The 18,895-nt window shown below is 41.9% G+C and overlaps 1 protein-coding gene across 3 annotated transcripts in view; it reads left to right on the top strand.

Annotated features, from left to right (window-relative positions):
• The window catches only part of fgd4a (FYVE, RhoGEF and PH domain containing 4a), a 53,779-nt gene extending 34,884 nt beyond the window's left edge, over positions 1–18,895 (top strand). For all 3 annotated transcript variants that reach the window (XM_085359005.1, XM_085359006.1, XM_085359004.1), the window contains 16 exons: positions 5,991–6,143; positions 6,748–6,943; positions 9,135–9,528; positions 12,927–13,016; positions 13,132–13,277; positions 13,508–13,664; positions 13,807–13,945; positions 14,056–14,114; positions 14,202–14,348; positions 14,729–14,901; positions 15,167–15,197; positions 15,290–15,370; positions 15,460–15,585; positions 16,265–16,402; positions 16,732–16,872; positions 16,969–18,895. In XM_085359005.1, the coding sequence (XP_085215131.1) occupies positions 5,991–6,143; positions 6,748–6,943; positions 9,135–9,528; positions 12,927–13,016; positions 13,132–13,277; positions 13,508–13,664; positions 13,807–13,945; positions 14,056–14,114; positions 14,202–14,348; positions 14,729–14,901; positions 15,167–15,197; positions 15,290–15,370; positions 15,460–15,585; positions 16,265–16,402; positions 16,732–16,872; positions 16,969–17,232 (2,435 nt within the window). In that variant the 3' untranslated portion in view covers positions 17,233–18,895. The remainder of the gene's footprint in view (positions 1–5,990; positions 6,144–6,747; positions 6,944–9,134; positions 9,529–12,926; positions 13,017–13,131; positions 13,278–13,507; positions 13,665–13,806; positions 13,946–14,055; positions 14,115–14,201; positions 14,349–14,728; positions 14,902–15,166; positions 15,198–15,289; positions 15,371–15,459; positions 15,586–16,264; positions 16,403–16,731; positions 16,873–16,968) is intronic.

Raw genomic sequence — 18,895 nt, 5'->3', positions numbered from 1 at the left:
GCGTGCAACTCTCGGTTTGTGCGAATCAGTACTTTTTAAAAGCCACTTAAATAAGGGGTGTGTGAGCGAGAGTGAAGGAGGAGTCTTTTGCTGCCCTGTAAATCTCCCTCCTGAGCTGAGTCATTCTCAACAGCACCGCCTGGGAAGATTACACGGATGCTAAACTTTCAGCTCTTCTGGGATACACACACACACACACTCAAACACACAACAGTAGAGATCGACATTGCAGCTGTTTTCCGGTCTATCTCAAACACAGGGTGAGTTCATTCACTGGGATTTTGTTTTTTCCAAGCTTGGCAGAATAGTTCATCCTTGGATTGTCTCTGCTGAGTCTAGAGTGTAGTTATCGAGATACAGTTTTCTTCTCACGTTTTGTGTCATCTGCTTTGTTCAGTTTGCGGTGTTAAATAAAATTGTGTGATCACACTTTAGTGACAGCAGTCTTTCATGTTTTCATGCCCATGCTGCTCTTTTATCTTTTACGGGAGTGTTGCAGTGTTTACACTCCAAACTGTCTGAGCCTTTCATACAAATAACATAGGAGTGGCCTACAAACGCACTTTACACATAAATTTGCAGTTGCAAACTTCATCATAGCCACGTAAGGACTGAAGCTTGACAGATGTTTCTAAAGGCTGCTGTTCACCTCAACTCGTTTTTTATCCTCATTCTTCCCTCATGTTCCTTGACTTTGGTGTGACTGTGTGGAAGCCCAAACTGTCTTTTAAATGCCACAGAGTTTACAAAGATGAAGCAGAATATATCAAAATAAAAAATACTCAGAATTTCCTTGTTGATCACAAGGAAATTCTGTCACACCCTTGCGGTAACGGCAGAAGACGAAGCCTCAGTTTCAAGCTATGTCAACCACTCCTCTGCTTGCGCACAGTCGGGTGTGCCTTTTGTTTTTCACCTCGAGCTCTCACACCTAAGTATCAGGATATATTTTGCCTCAAGAGAGCCAAAAAGAACATGACACACAAGAAGAGACGCGGAAAACATAAAAGTCAGGTCGGACAGGTGTGCTGTCAGGTGACAGTTCTCAAACAAGGTGGAGTCAGGAGGTACAAATATCTTGAACATTCACATAAGAACAATTAGGTCAGATGCCTACCTGTAAATAAGCAAGATGTACGTTTTCTCTGTAAAAACCTTTAAAAAGAAAAACTAGAAAAGCGGCTCATCTTTGCTGTATTAACATTCCCGTGTTGATTCCCTGGGAGCAGCTTTTAGTCTTGATACAGCGGCATGGTTACAGAGGTTTGTGACTTCTGCAGCTGCGCTCTAAAGTTGAAATTTGAGGTTTTGAGTTAAACATTTGTTGTATGGTGAAACTTTGTACCAACTGGCACCTTTGATAATCCATCATCTTCTCAGTTTTCATTCATGCCTGCAAACCTGATGCCATGCCCATTAGCCTCGACTACAGTCTGTATTTCGACTTGTTATCCTTCTAAACTAAGAGGGTGAAAATATACCTTTGGTATCATCTGCCATCATGGCCGTGTTGGCATGGTGATTTTGGTACCTGTGATCTGTATGTCTTTTTTATCATTTATGTCCAGTGTTTCCTCAAATCTTGTATTGAGTGTTGTAAGTCTACTTGAAACATTATTAAGACAAAAAAAATTTTAATAAAACAAATCATTGTGACAACAACAAACTGGAAGAATGTAGTGTGCCTGGAGCTATTTTGGGAATTAGTTTGGATTTCACTATTTTCGGACTTTGCTTGTTTTCTTGTTGCAGAGTAAGATACTTGCGCTGAAGAGATGGATTTATTTCAACGTGTAGTAAACTTAATTCACCCATTTTAACAAATAGTGATTTGTTAAAATGGGATTTTCCACAGTTAATCTAATGTTGGGGAACCAGTTGATCACACTGTGAAGAAAGGTGCTGTTACTGGGGAAACTTCTGAAATCAAGGATTTGTTGTACTTTGTAAAACCAGAAAGTTTTCTCCGCTCTACCTCTCATGTGTACTTACCCTTTGCATGAGCATTTGTTAAGTCGCTTTGAATTTATTAATATTGGTCCTTTGGGCTCCGTGGAGTATGCAGTGAAATTTTACATTTTCACAAGGTAAAAGGATAGTTACCATGGTTACAAGCCTCACAATCCTGCAACAAAGAAAAAAGTCAAGTCTCGGTTTGACTAGTCAAGTCTTCACTTCCTGGATTGGAGTAGTGATCCAGCAGTGTTTTCAGTTTCTAGTAAAAGTAGATTATCTGTTTACTGTAAAAGCACAACAGAACTGAGTGGCAGGAAATTTCTTGCCAAAACACAAAAGTTATGAAAAGAAGGTAGAGTTCGTCCTTCCTTTCTGTGCAACACATTTAAGTTGTATTTTGTGTTCGCATCCACCCGATCCATCTCGTACTCCAGACAGCAGACCGCCTCCTTCTCCGTCACACAGATGAGGATTAGAATCAAAGTGTTTTCGCAGCACGCTGTCTGGCTGCTTCTAATTTACTGCACATGGCTGTCTGTTGTGCCAAGACAGTTTTAATGAGAAGGTGCCAGAATGAGTGCGTTACCAGGAGCAGGACTTTCTTCCCAAACACTGTAGTTTTGAAAAAACTTCCTTTTCAGTGTAACGGCTCTGGTTGCGTTTCCTTAATCTACTGATCAAGATAAGAGGTTAAAAATAAATGATGTGACATAAAATCTCGACATCTAATCTTCTTCTACATAACTGACAGCAAAACATCGAAGCATTTTCAGATCTATATCTTTGTTTACATCTCTCTTGTCTTGACACAGCCTACAGATATATTAAGTGTTGCTATTCAGGTTAAAGGCTGCAATATAAAGGTGATTCAGACGTGAGCCGCTGTGTTTGACGTGGTTACTGACAACCCCAGAAAGCAAAGCTGGGCTGTGGACACTGGACCTCCTGTACTCAGGAGTCAGGATAAATGCCACATGTGAAATGCAATTTGCAGGCAGACTTCGTTTTAGAACATGTACTTATAATGTGGTGCATAATGTTTTGCAAGATGTTTTTTATGACCTCTAATGTGGCTGAGAGTGGAAGTCAGGCACCTAATCATGAAAAATTCCTGCGGCCTGCCTTCATAACTGATTGGTATTTTTTGGGGCCATGTTTAGAAAGAAAGCCCTCCCAAACACAGCGTGGGACCGCTTCCAGTCAGACAGTTGCCAGACTTGTTGTCTTTAATTACGGTCCACCCTTTAAAATAGAAATTGTGACTGTATGATTTTGTGGTTACTCTTTTTCTCTTTCCCTTTAAGATTGGTAAGATAAAGATTACTCTAGTAAAGACAAATCTGGGGCTCCAGGAACCAAGTTGGCACATAGTAACAATGTTTTTGTAAACAAGCTGCATTTGGAGAGGTACTCCAAAGTATATAGTACATTAAGCTCTCACTCAAAGACCAGGTTACTTACCCTAAGGATACAAACAACACTTATTTCCATCATCAGCTTATCAACTATGTACTGTATGTCTGATTAATCAAATGTAGTTATAACATAGAAAAAAAGATGAACTTATATCTTTTTGCTTGAAAATTGGTGCAGCTGCAAGCCCCTGTGCAACCCACCTCCAACCCATCTCCTCCTTTTCATGTTTTTTGTGTCTTAATCAGTATCATGATTGTCATCGCTGACATCTACCTTATTCAGTGCTGTCTCCTGGCTGTCGTTCTGTCCACCTCAGACTTTGCATATACAACAGAACCCAGTATCCCAGAACCGAGCCATCCCAATACAGCCAACACCCAGGTCAACAGGTATACCTGTTCAGTTGCTTGTCAATGCAAATATCTAATCAGCCGATCCCATGGCAGCTTCTCAAAAGATTTAGACCTGCTGAAGTTTAAACCCAGCATCAGAGTGGGGATGAGAGATGACTTCAGTGACGTTGACTGCAGCATGGCTGTCAGAGGGGCTGGTCTGAGTATTTAAGAAACTGGGATTTTCCCACACATCCATCTCTGGAGTTTAGAGAGAATAGTATGAAAAAAGGGAAACTGCCCAGTGAGTAGCAGTTCTCTGCACGAAAATGGCTTGTTGATATATCAGAGGTCAAAGGAGAATGATTCGAGCTGATAGGAACACAAGAGTAACTCAAATACCCACTAATTACAGTAAAGGTATGCAGAAACGGTGGGGTCACAACATGGATCCATCTTACCATACACCAGCGGTTTAAGCTGGTGGCAGTGGTGTAATGTGTGGGAGAGTGTTGTTGCCGGCCACATCAATCCCTTTCTGACTACAGTGTTCCTATCTGTTGATGGCTACTTCCAGCAGGATAATGCACCGTGTGGCAAAGCTCAGAAAATCTCAAACTGGTTGCTTGAACGTGACGATTAGCTTACTGCACTCCAATGGCTTCCACAGTCACCACACATCACTTTTGGGATGTGACAAAGATTCATATCATGGATGCACAGCCGACATGCACTTACAGGCAGTTGATCAGCACAACCTCATGATGCCATCATCTGTGAGGAATGTTTTCAGCACATTGTTGACTCTATACCACAAACAATCCCATCCAATCAAGCCCTAGCAGGGTGTTCTTAATAAAATGTCCAGTGACTGTGTGTTCTTAGATATAGTAATTTTCAGTTTATCTTTTGCTCTCTTCATTGGCTGATCATTACAGCCACTTTACTTTACGTGTGTGATTATTCGAGTGGCAGATATATTTCTAAAAAAGAGAAATATATCTTTATCTATTTTTAGACATGATGGGACTGAGTCTGTAAAGAAATGAAGGTCCTTCCTCAATGATTCATTTCAAAGATGAAACATTTCTCTGTGCATGTTAGCATCCCTGAGTGCCAGAAACATGAAGTCCCTTCTTCACTTTCGGTAATAACAGACTGACCGAAACCAGAACAAGCACAAATTATAAGAAGTCCACTGTTTTTGTTGTTTTCAGGTAAAGCAGGCATCCTTGGATGTGCTTAACTCTACAACTTCTGGACTAGATTGTAGTTTACCAGTGTCAAAGCTATATGGAAGCTACATCCAAGCTATACATCAGCTGGTTTGCCTTTGCTAAATCACACACACCCGTTAAATGGCAACGTTAAATGGAAGCTAATGTACTAATAGCTTATAGAATAATGAGGGTCTTCACTCTCTCAGCAGTGTAACTCCATGTTTGGACATTTGCTTTAACAGGCTTCATACTTTTTACTGACGTGTGTGTGTGTGTGTGTGTGTGTGTGTGTGTGTGTGTGTGTGTGTGTGTGTGTGTGTGTGTGTGTGCTTGGCGAGGTTAGAGAGAGGTCGAGTTAGGCTACTGTAAACACTGCCAGTCTGTGTCGCCTGCTCCATTAAGTCGGTCTGCCAGCTCTATCTAAACACTGATGCTGCGCCATCTGTGGCCAGCTGGTTGGGTAAAAAGTCTCACTGGTGCTGATCATCAGCTGGATGATTAACTGGGATAATCAACTGAAGTGTATGACACCCTCTAATGTGTGGTCTTCAGCTGTTTATGGCACTTAATATATGATGGGAATGATTTTTTCCTTTACAGGGCGAATTGGAGGAGAATATGTTTGCACATCTGTTTCTGGAATGGCACGTTGGTTTTTCAGGCCACCTGCAATACTGAATAAAACAAGACAGAGGTTGTTGTGAAAATTAAGGTGTAAAATAAAAGTTCTGACTCAGATATTATATTTCAAAATAATCCATTCTTAATAAGAAACATGTGTTTTAGCATAGTTCACCTTTGAAAGTAGTTGATGTAAAACATTGCACCGACGTAAGTCATGTACTACCACAGAGTGACGGCTTCAAATGTCACTGCAGGATGAGTGGGGCATATATCAGTGTCACCTATCGTAAATATTAGTCATGCCGATAATGCCTGTAGTGATAAAACAGTTAAATACGTATGCTTTTGGTTTCTTCACTCTCACTTCTTTGTATAAAAATGGTTTTGATTCCATTATCGATTTTGTTTTTAAGCTTGTGCGCCCTCTCTTTGTGTCCTTTAGCTCTAGGCAGCAGCCCAGGGTCAGAACGCAGCGAATTGCCGAGTGTGCAGGCGTGTCTGAATCGGGTGACTGCAAGGACGACCGACAAGAGCCGGGGAGGGGTCAATGGAAGAGTCCCTGGCGGCAGGCCTCGGCTGCAGTCTAAACCACCAGGTACATAATAGCATGTGGGAAAAAATTCAGCCAGACGCCACAAAGTGAGAATCTTAGGAGACACAAATTATTATAGCATTTCGGTGTCTGATTCACAACATGTGGTCTCAGTGACCTTTCTACTGCTGTTTTTCACTTCGTCTTTGTTTACTCTGTAAATCTGCAGAAAAACACTGAATGAATCAGTGCTTATGGACGCTGTTTGACACTGTTAACATCCACGAAATGGTCAAACCAGAAGAAGAGTTATGTAAGCTGGCTTGGGTTCAGTGAACCGAGAGACTCGTTCCTCTTGTGTTTGCGTTGGGTAAATCATTCTACACAGATAATGCAGGGAACAGAGCTCCATTCTTCCTGCTGCTGTAAGTCAGGCAGGATATTTAGTTGCAAAGCCATGCGCAGTTAGTTTTTGCCAAGCCCGATTATTTCTTTATTACATTTAGGACGTTTATTACAGTTCAGTGTCCTACAGGTGGTGTCACTTGTGACAGCTGATGCTGCCACCTTCAGCTTCAAACTGAGATTGCAGTAAGAAAATGAATTGAAGCTGTGATTAGTATTCAGGACATTTCTCATGTTGTAAATTCCTCTGTTTTATATCCAGTGCCTCCAAAGCCACTGCACCTCCAAAGCCCAGTGACAGATATCCCATCCCCATTGGGCCACATCCAGAAACCCCCACTTATAAGCAGGATGGAGGACGGAAGTGGAGGAGGAAAAACGGGGGCTGTCAGCCGGGAGAGACCCAGAGAGAAACCCTCCAAAGTCTTAGACCTGATCAGCCGCTTTGAGGAGAACAGGTTCGGCCTCTTAACTTTCTCTGCCTCGATATCTGCAGAAATGAGCAGTTACTTGATCCGTGGATGAATTGCTCATTCTGTTATTTTCCTAATAATGTTTAGGAAATGTAAGCCTCTGTTATTGCTTTTGCTGATTTAAAACTCCGTCACAATGTGTGATTGAATTAGCAGCTTTTGCCTTGATGTGGTTGAAAGATTTCATCTTTGTAACTTCTTGGCTTTTGTAATAAATCTCTGGCTTGTTGTAATCACAGTGACAGAAATTGGTCTTTCCCAACTTTTCTACACCAACTATTTCAAGGATAAAAAAGCAGAAGTTTCAAAGTTTTCAGCCGCGACTCATTGATTGTACGTCGGACGAGAGTCATTAGAGAGAGTAAGTGGAGATTAGTCTGTGGCTGCTGAGCCAAGTGTTAGCAAGGGGATGAAAGGAGATTTGTACAGGCGAGGGGAAACACGGGTCCACATTTGTGGGACAGAACTCGGTGCTGCGAGAGGAGGATGAGGTAGGAAATCTTTGACGAATGTGTATACTTTGATATTGTTGCCTCATAGTTAAATTGTGAGTTAGATTCTGTAAGATTTTTCCAGTGTTGATCTGTGTCTAACTTGTTGTGCTTTACTCGTGCAAGTTTGCACTGTAGCTGCAGCCTTGTGTCTCTGAGGGAGGCCCATTGCAAGCGGTGAGAGGCACAACAATGGTGCCCTTGTCTGTTCGTACAGTTGCACCCCTAAAATATGCAATCTGCAGCAGTAGCAGCCCACTAAAATCTGTCTCATCTCTGGCCTGGATCTCTAAAAATCTCCCGGGTCTACAGGCTTTCTTTGCACCTTTCATCGCATTTTCTGGTGTGAAATGAGGTTAATCAGAGGAATCTGGTGCATCTATTTCATTCAGCCACTCCTGGGCAGTGAGGATTATCCCTCCAGTGGCCCTGGAGCTCAAAGAAGAGAAACGCTTCACACAGATTCTGTGAACAGAATTAACCTACTAATGTACTAATCTGGTTCACAAGGTTTGGCTGCCTTAAAGGCAGCTAGGCGACGACCACACTGCAACTGAAGCTGCTCTTAATTCGTGTCTGTTTGAGCCTGTTTTGAAACACTGTCATGTCCTGGAACACTTGCTGTGCTATTTGTGTGGAAGGAGGAAGTGATGTGTGCACCTACAAAGTGATGCGGCTGTATTGTTTCTGAATACTGTATTAAATAGTATCTCGCCCACTAGTTGTGGTACTGTCAGTCTTACTCTGAGTGGTGAAAAGATAGTTTCATGTTCCCACACCACAGGTGGGTGACGGCCCCCGACACATTCATCTGTCGGGTGTTTCACCAGCTGTTTGTTCTTCCTCTATTTATTGATACTTCCTGTTTCTACTGGGCAGGGAGAAAAAAGTCATCTGTTGGTTGATTGTTTTTTGCATCGGTAAACGTTAGATTCCAGATATAGACATGGTAACTTTTTTTAATCTGCTAACAGTTTTGCCTTTAATGTACTGTACTGAGTTCAGATAATCTTAGCTGAGACACAGTGGCTACTGTTGCTGCTTCTTGTTTGGCTGAACGTGTGGAGTATCATTTGCTGGGAAACAGCTGCACCGACTGCCGGTACAGGATGTCGAGCAGCTGAATGGTGACATTGTACACACACACACATTGTTGTCAATCTAGTTTCCATTTCTGTGCTGCGTGTCAGTTGTCTTCTGCAAATTGTTTTTTCATTTCATTCATTTGGATGCTAAGCATAAAAGAGGCCTCGCAGCAGAATGTATAAAGTAGGTTTTCCATGTGTGGGGAAGTAGTGCAGCATCTACCTCTCGGGAGTAGTGGTGATTTACTTTTCTGCTCCTCCTATTGCTCTGTTGCTCCTCGTTACTGTGCCCCTTTGCTTTACTCACACTTCCTCTCAGCTCTCAGTCAGCAACCTAATAAGACAGCAGGAAGTTTGTGCATCTCTACTGGTTTATTTTTAACTCTCACACTCATGTGCAAAAGCTCTCTGCTTGCTGTTGTGCACCACACTCTGTCAATATGTCACCTTGAGAAGGTATGGACCAGCCTACTCTAAATTTCTCGTTTTTTTTTCCCCTCCCTTATTTTCTTATTCTGGGAAGGTTTGTTAGTTAGCCCTTTATACACTCTTACCCAGACTGAGCCACTTCCTCCTTTGCTTTTTCTTCTGTTCCTCCAGCAACACAGAAAACAAGAGAGACAGCTCACCGCTCAAACACATCAACAAGTCTGCCAACTGCAGTCCAGCTCACCGTGCATGTCCAAAGACGGAGACCAGCAGGAACACCTCTGCGGCGGCCACGACACAAGATGCCAACAGGCAAGCAGCAAACGGGGTGCTAGTGCAGATGGACAAGGACAACGAGAAGGAGAAGGAGGATACAGAGGAGAAGCATGAAAGTGTGAGGACAGAGACTGCTGAGCTTGTAAATGGAGATATGGGGAGCTCGGAACAGAGCGATGATCATTCGCCTTCACACGTGGACAGGACTGGTAACGAGACTGAGAATGAGGAGACTGATGCTAAGACAGAAGGCGAGCACAAGAATGAAGAAGGGAGCACAGACCACAAGGTACGTATTGAGTTTAAGCATTTGCTTTGTGCTCCTGGGACCCAAGTGTTGCGCATTTCTACCTGCTATGTAATACATTAAAGCTGCCTTGCTGCACTGACTCATCTCTGATAGACAAACTCTCAGCATTTATTTATTTTCTCAGCTTTCAGTATGATTAAATCATGTGAACTACTTCATCTCTGGGTGACTGTAACGTTGTAAGGATAGAGTTACAGGGGAAGTGTATGCATTTCTTTCAGCACTTTGTGCGTGTGTGTGTGTCTCAGTGGGGTATTTTTCTGTGAAGGGCAAACAGATGTCAACATTTAAGCAGCTGACTCCGTGCTTCAGTAATCTCTCCCATGGGAACCCATTTTGCCTGCTGTTGTCTGGTGATTATAGATATCTCAGGTTCAGATCAATCTCAGTCTTCACAGTGACAAAGACAGCTGGGTAATCTCGCGTTGTGGGAAAGGAAAAGCCTCTCTGCTGTGCAAAAGATATTCATCACTGCTACAAGTCCTACCATTTAAAAACGAACTAAATAAAAGTCAGAAACATATTTTAAGTGATGTCTTCTAGTTTCTTCCGTACTCTTGAAACAACAAGTGCAAATAAACCCAGACTAACATTGTACTTATTTTACTTGTTACAGTGATTCATTTTACAAACATTACCCACAATTCAGATTTGGTTTTGTTGCGTTAATAGCTGCTAATGGAGCTACAGTTTGACGTGACCTGTGACAGGGAAGTGACAGGTGTTTTAACAAGCTCCTGTTGATTTAGAGGAAGTCCTGCCATTGTTAATGCTGCTCTGCTGTCATGACTCACCGGGACACTTAATGGGACTGGTATTTGGGTGGATAAATTCAATGTAGTTTCTGTTCAAACCATTCAAAGCAAAAGCATTACAATGGCAAAATGGGCCACAGACCACAAGTTGAATACTTAGTCTGCAATATACGTTTCTGCTAAACAAACTGAATTCATGTTTTGTGAGTGATGCAAATAACAAGTTGTAACTTTGAGCCGCCAAGTTTTTTCCAAGGCAGGAGAAGTGCGATCTTTAGAAATAGAATGTAAACTGTTAATCTGAAAGTGTAAAACATAGCTGTTGTGTTTTAAAGTTAAAGTAGCATATTTACAGAAGCCTACCCAAGTACTGTACTATACTGTATAGGTACTGTACTTTCGAGTAAAGTGATTACTGCTGGTCAGAACGTGCAATTTAATGGTGTGTGTGTGTGTATATATATATACATACGAGACATATATATATATATATATATATATATATATATATATATATATATATATATATATATATATATATATATATATATATATATATATATATATATATATATATATATATATATATATATATAAAATATATATATATATATATATTATATATATATATATATATATATATATATATATATTTATATATATATATATATATATATATATATATTTATATATATATATATATATTTATTTATTAGGGGTGCAACGATACACAAAATTCACGGTTCGGTTCAATACTTTGGTGTCACGGTTCGATATTTTTTCGATACAAAAAGAAATGTTCATGCCTTTTTAATTTGTCATTTATTAAAATTATAAGTATATATATTAACTCAAAAGTACAGTTTTTAAATTTAATGTTGCTGAAACAACAAAGGGATAAAATAATAAATCTATCTGATGGAGAAATCACTCATGTTTGGAAAAGAGTTTATTACAGAGAAATGGCTCTTTCCAAAGTAAAAGCTATACTATACGCTTCTTCTGGGCTATATTCTCAGCAGCACATTAAACATATCAGGTCCCCATAAGGAGAATCCTGTGCTAACGGCTGTCTAAATGACTCGGGTAAAGTTTGTAGCATGCGTGCTTGTTGTTTTTGTCTGCTTCCACTTGTCTTTGCACTAGGATGCTGTCGGAGTAAATGTGCAGTCATATTCGTTGTGTTCCCACTAGTGCTGTCAGCGTTAATCTGAAATGACGTTAACGCCACAACACGGGAAATCTCCGTTAACGAGCTACCGCGGATCACCCCGTGCGTGGGGCTGGACGGCCAACACGTTAACGAGCTAACTGCGCTAACTCACTAGTTCCCACCCATGTAATTGAGCATTGCGTGGCACATCCAACATACTGTTTTACTTTAGTCCATGACGCGCTTACCTTCAGGGTCATACGTCACATGAAAACCAAAATAGTTCCAAAGGCCAGATCTGAATGAGGGTGGGGGAGGTCCATGTTGCAAGGAGAGCTTAACTTCTGTCTCGCTAGCTTGTGCTGCACTCAGTGAATCTCCGTTCGATTACTCCGCCTAGGCTGCACTGTCGAGCGCAGATCAACTGAGTGCTCCACACAGACAGCATCGTCAGAAGGAAAGTTGATAAAATAAATTAAAAATGTTGTATTGTTCGATACTTATGGGTACCGAACCGAAAGCACTGTATCGAACGGTTCAATATCGATACGAGTATCGTTGCACCCCTAATATTAATATATATATATATATATATATATATATATATATATATATATATATATATGTCTCGATCCGAGTGATTCTACTGGCCAGTGCACTTTGCTATCTATAATGTCTTTTTATTGTGAAAGTTGTATTTTTGGGAAACAAAGAACTTGATAAAAAAAAAAAACAATGATCGGCATGTGGATGCATTAATAATGAGTGTACCTAAAGTTTGTTCTGGAACCTTTCAGGTGAGCGTCAGTGTGCTATTGTCACGGCTTCGTGGCTTTACTAACCACTCGCCTGAGGCTTAGTTTTATACAGACGTGTAACTTTGTTGGATTTGGTGTCGTTTCCCTTCTTCCACATTTTCATTTCCCATTCGAAGGTCCTCGAGCACCACATCAGTTCACTGTTAGCGTCATGTTAATGAAACACACACAGGTGCTGCTTGCCGGTGTGTGTAACAACAGCAAAGCTGTGCTGAATACAAGGCTGCAGTGAACAGCAGTGCGTTGAACCCACATTGGTAGATGTACAGCTATAAACGTTGTCTCGCTCACTGGTCACACAGTTCTTGTAGTTTCAATTCAGTTGTGAACGAAATCTTGCAAAGGGAACTAGCAAAGGGACGGGAAGCTACGCTTTCAAAAAAAGATGTGGGAATTGACAAAGCCATTGTTAGAGAAGTATCAGACGCTGTTAAGTTGCCAGTAAATGATGTGACTCTGTATGTGTTCGTCTCTCAGCAGAATAGCACTTTCACACATTAGTAACTGAATAATTCCCAGAATAATCTCAGTTCAATTTTACTGCAAATCGGCATGCAGGTACTTTACATGGCAATGGCAAGACTTTCATGTGCTATAGCCAGAAATGCACGAATTCACATGTGTGTGTGTGTGTGTGTTCTCTCTTTTCAGGAGACAAACGAACAGAAACTATTTAAAATCGCCAGCGAGCTCTTGCACACAGAGAAGGCTTACGTGGCTCGACTGAACCTGCTGGACCAGGTGAGGAACCCAGCGAGAGGCCACTTCTGTTTTCTTGACCATTTTCCATTGTAAAAGGTTTAACATTGCGCAGAACAGAAACCCTAATTTGTAGCCACTGTATATGTCTCTTCAGGAGTTTTGTGCTAAGCTAATGGAGGAGGCCAATAAGGGAACATTCCCTGTGGACGTAGTAAAGAACATCTTCTCCAATATCTCCTCCATCCACGCCTTTCACAGCCAGTTTCTGCTTCCCGACCTGGAGAAACGGATGGGAGAATGGTGAGATTCAGCTACTCGAACTAGTGCTCTTACATGTGCTGATGCAGCTGCTTGTACCGCTGCGCTGATGATGCATGAGGTCAAGATCAGCAGTTTTGGAGCTATTTTAATACATGTACACGTACAAGGAATAAAAATGGACGGTTCAGCCAGTGCAAGCTACAAAGAAACTGTCTTTGTACTAAATTAGATCTTTTACTTTTACAACCCCACCCACATCTTTCCTGCAGGGACTCTAAACCTCGCATTGGGGACATCCTGCAGAAACTCACACCCTTCCTCAAAATGTATGCAGAATATGTGAAGAATTTCGATAAAGCCATGGAGTTGCTGAAGCAGTGGACAGACCGTTCACCTCAGTTTAAGGCTATAATTCAGGAGATACAGGTATGCACTGTGTAACAGAGTCCAGTAAAGGAAAAAATGCATTTTCATACCGTGTTGTGGCTTTTATGCTTAAGCGTCTGTTGTGTTACGAAGCATTTGTATGATAAAGGAAAATCAAAGCTTTCTTGTTCTGTCTGGACAGAGTCAAGAGATCTGTGGGTGTCTAACGCTTCAGCATCACATGTTGGAGCCAGTGCAGCGCGTCCCTCGATATGAGATGTTGCTTAAAGACTACCTGAAGAAGCTGCCTCAGGACGACCCCGATCGAAGAGATGCAGAAAGTAAGTAGGAACGGCACCTGAACGCTGCACAGTGAGGAATCGGGTTCATTTCACTGAGGGTGTCTAAAATTATTCTGTTAAGTTTCTGGATTATCTGCCCTTTTTTTCAGGATCATTAGAGATTATTGGAACAGCAGCTACTCACTCCAACAGTGCCATAAGAAAGTCTGTAAGTAAAGATTGGCTTTAGCCAGCTGATACAGATCCTCTCTAACAGTTTCTCATTTACTAAGATGAACATAACTTCATCTTTTAGGAAAATCTAAAGAAACTGCTGGAAATTTACGAGATGCTGGGTGAAGAGGAGGACATTGTTAATCCTTCCAACGAGTTCATCAAAGAGGGCCACATCTTGAAGCTGGCGGCCAGGAACACGTCAGCAATGGAGCGATACCTCTTCCTGGTGAGAGAAACACCTTCTTGTATAATGAAGGACACTGCGGGGAAATATGCTGAGGCGAGACTTTGCCCGCATCAGTCAATTGAAACAAGTGAATCATTTCTTGCTAGGACCACCTCTGTGTAAGGATACATCAGAGGCACATGAAGAAGTCTCTCAATTACTGAGATTGCCAGATGATGTGATTAACTTGTGTCTGTTTCTAATTAGCTGAACATAGAATGTGCCCCGTGTGCGTGATTCGGGTTACCTGCAGAGTTTTAGGTTTTCACCCTCAGGAAGGAAACTGTGCCCAGAAATCTAAACTACAATAGTGCTGATGCATCCAGCTTACATGGTTGCATAACTCAACTGCAAAGTGGTTTTTCCCCCTTTTCTCCTAGTTCAACAATATGCTGTTATACTGCGTCCCGAAATTCAGCCTGGGAGGTCCTAAATATACGGTGAGGACTCGAATCGGCATCGATGGGATGAAGGTCCTGGAAACAATCAATGAGGACTACCCTCATACCTTCCAAGTGTCTGGGAAGGAGAGGACACTTGAACTCCAGGCCAGGTACTCTTTTTCGAGCATTAACACACAATATGCAAAAGTTAAATTCTCCATTCAGCACCCAAGTGTTAAGCACTCTGTTAAAAGTGCAAAAACAATGTTATATGTATGAAACGGCTGCTAAATGACTACACCCGGTGTTCATTTTCAGATCCTGTAAATCAGTGGCTCTCAGCCCTTTTGCTGTTGTGTGACAGATTAATTTGAACGCATCCTTGTCTTTTATGTGTTAAACTGAATTCTGTTTCTGTTTTCTCCACCTCATCAGCTCAGAGCAAGACAAGGCTGACTGGATCAAGGTACGTAATTTCCAGGTGATTTTCCTATTTAACTCTTCGTTTTTTCAAACAAATTTAAAGTGACACCCCCTGTCGTGCTTATTCTTTTCCAGGCTTTCCAGGCGATCATCGAGATCTTCCAGCAGAAAAACGAGTCATTCAAGAATGCACTAAAAGACATGGACGAAGTGTCGGTCAGTGTTGGATCAAATTGCACAGAGTTGAATTGCCCACACATGTCTGTGCTGCCACAGTGAGTGGGCTTTTTTTCTTTTAATGGCAGAAAGCTGAGCTGGGAAAGCGCGCGCCGCGCTGGATCCGTGACAACGAAGTGACAATGTGTATGAAGTGTAAGGAGTCTTTCAATGCTATTACACGTCGGAGACACCACTGCAGAGCCTGCGGCTACGTGAGTAATGTTTCTGTTGTGGGTGCCATGCATGTGTATGCACACTACAGGGTAGAGAGGTTAGACCAGGGGTGGGCAATCTCAGTCCACGAGGGCCGGTGTCCTGCAGGTTTTAGATCTCACCTTGGGTCAACACACCTGAATCACATGATTAGTTCGTTACCAGGCCTCTGGAGAACTTCGGGACATGTTGAGGAGCTGATTTAGCCATTTAAATCAGCTGCGTTGGTTCAAGGACACATCTAAAACCTGCAGGGACACCGGCCCTCGTGGACTGAGATTGCCCACCCCTGGGTTAGACCCCATTAGTTGAATTGGGAATACCCAGATACCGCCTATGTGATGTTTTATTCCACCAAATATGTCGAATGATGATTTAATGACGTTTTAAACCACAAAATGTGTGGATCACCCCTCTGAATCTTTGAATTCAGGTGTTTTCAGTCCTGTTGCCATAAGTGTATCGAATCAAACGCTCAGCCACAAAAATCTGTGAACAAATGAGTTGCTCTAAAAACTCACAGAATAGAGTGTTGAGCAATATAGGGAGTAAAAGCTGCTGCCGCTCTGCTAACTCAGTGACTGCAGAGTTCCAAACCTCCTCTCCTCCTCTCTCCTCTCCTCCTCTTGCTAAATTGTTATCATCATTGATAACAATATTGCTGCCTGTCTCTTACAGGTGGTGTGCTGGAAATGCTCAGACTATAAAGCGCCGCTTGAATACGATGGCAACAAAATGAACAAAGTGTGCAAGGACTGCCACTGCATCCTGACTGGAGAGGCGATAGCGGAGGGCAAGAAAAAGGGCATTCTCGAGGTGACTTTTCAGTGAATAAACCTGATGTTGTCTAATGCGAACCCTCATTTATATCAGCGAAGATAAGATGAATAACAAAAACAACAAAAACAAGACATTTCAGTGAAACAGCTTCAACAATTTTAAAATTCTAAGCTTGTTGAAGGGTGAATATATTGTATGGCTGATGGATTAGACTACAATAGTTGTAGCTAACTTACTTAAAACAAGTGACTGTGCACTTGAAAGTTAAAGTGGTAATGCGAGTAAACCGTCATGTGACAGAAATAACATCAGCTGGCGTTCCTGTTTTGTTTTTTTCTTTTGCTGATCTGTGCGCATTTTTGCAGATTGAAGCCGGTCAGTTTGCAGACAGCAGCATCATGTGTGGCTTCCTGCAGCACTCTGAGAAGAGCAAAATTTGGCAGAAGTGTTGGTGTGTCATCCCTGAGAAGGAGAGTCTGGTGCTTTACCTCTATGGAGCTCCACAGGTAAAACAACTACTTCAAGCCAAAAATATGATTGGATATGTTCATTTAGCAGATCATTCACAGTGAAGACGATCTCTTCTTTGACTTTCCTCTCAGGATGTAAAGGCACAGTGCACCATACCCCTGGTGGGTTATTCTGTGGACGACACCACCCGGCCCACAGACCCACCGGCAAGCTTCCACATCTCCCAGTCCAAGTCCACCCACAACTTTGCTGCTGAGACCGAGGAACTTAAGCAGCGCTGGTTGAAAGTAATTCGAGTGGCGGTGAAGGGAGAGATACCGGAACGTCCCGAGACCAATGGCAGCGGCGTGTCGGATAACAACAACACGGAGGAAGCCAGCACTGATAACACATAAGGGCTTGTTTTCTACAAACAAACTGCTTTTGCACTTGCAAACATGCAAACTGCAGTTGGATTGTTCAAATAAAAAGATGGGATGTGCAGATTTATTCTGCATGCACAAAATACGAACACTTGCTATCCGTTCTGTCGTCGAATCTTTATCTTAAAGACAGCATGGGAAACAAAGTGCTGGATAAGCTGCCTCTCCTCGTGTCTCTCGTGTGTCTTTGTTAACGTCTGGATTTTCTCCTGCAAGATTCACTGCTAGAGCTGTGCTGGATTACTAACAGACACTTCTGATACAATCAACACTAGAACAGAGGGGCCTCAGGATAGATCGCCTTCCCTCAAACAGGCACTATTAATGAAAGTGCAAAATCACTCTCCGTGGACTTGAGCCAGTGGACTACCGCAGACTTAACAAAGTACCCTGTGAGGATGTGAATCACAGCAGGAAAGGTGGTCCAACTAAGTCTGCTGGTGCTGTATTTCTCTGTACATGTACAGTATAAATGTTTGTTTTTTTCCCTAAATGAACAGTTTTGTTTTTATGTACAGACATTAGTCAGACTTGGTTTCTATTAAATAGAAAAACCTCTAAATGTGCTATAAAGAATTTACAGTATTTCCCCTTTTCTTTGGTTGAGATTGTTCCAAATCTGTAACAGTGATCATGTGGTTGGATAATGATGGTCTCATCTCTCCTCTTAAAAGCAAAAGAAAGTTTCAACCTTTTAATCTGAAACAAACTTACAGATGAAGCAACATTAACACGTAAAGATGGATTCTGTTAGAAGTAGAGCCCGGTGGATGCGATTTTTAATCCTATGCCAATTTTTTAATGGAGTGTATAATTCCAGTGTTGATATATAAGATGATATTTTTATATATGTCCAGTTACAGCAGTGTTTTTTCACAAAATAGTTACAACCTACTGTGAAGACTCCGTTCAACATGCAGTTCGATGCATTTCTAAACCTCCCCCGAGCAACGTTATCTGCAAATGTAAATTTAGTTCTCATCCTGCGGTTACGTAGCTGTGATGGGCGAAAACACCAGTCAGTCCCAGAGTTGGCTGAATCTGAAATGACAGCTTTGTACACGTCAGCGTGTTCACAGAGAGAGGAGCAGGGATCATCATTATCCACGTGTCAGGGTTTCTGTTCGGATGCATATGCAGCACAATCGGTATAGCAAGCTGGTGCAACAACTGTAAATGTGTTTTTAATGCTGTAATTAATTTTATTATTTAAAGTAATTTATAGACTACGCGAGCATGATCTGTTAAACCTGGGACAAATGTTTCCGTGTGTCAGCTGAGAAGAGCATTCGGTACATCCCTTATTTTAAGATTATTTTTTTCTTTTTCCACCACCAACCCATGAAATGTGTCACAGAGATCAGTCACAGTCCACGATGGACTGTGGTGAGGAAATGTGCCTATATTTTCCACGGCGTTTCCCCCCTCCCCCCGTGCTCAATGCTGGTGCTCACCTCTCTGAACTATTTCCGCCCGCCCCCAGTCGCCTGTATTCAAATAAAAACTAAGAGCACAAAACTTCTGTCTGCTAGATCTGAATGTAAAAGCTAGATTTTTATGCGTCCTCTCGTCCCTTTCCCAAAGGTTTAAGAATCTACGCACTTTACGGTCTTATAAAGTGTACCTTCAAAGAAAA

The sequence above is a fragment of the Diplotaxodon limnothrissa genome, linkage group LG7 (genome assembly GCF_057381915.1).
Source record: "Diplotaxodon limnothrissa isolate DT_005_m linkage group LG7, D_limnothrissa_male_GT1.1, whole genome shotgun sequence".
Lineage (NCBI taxonomy): Eukaryota > Metazoa > Chordata > Actinopteri > Cichliformes > Cichlidae > Diplotaxodon > Diplotaxodon limnothrissa.
The sequence above is the reverse complement of the archived record's forward strand: the minus strand, read 5'-3'. Positions and strand labels throughout refer to the sequence as shown.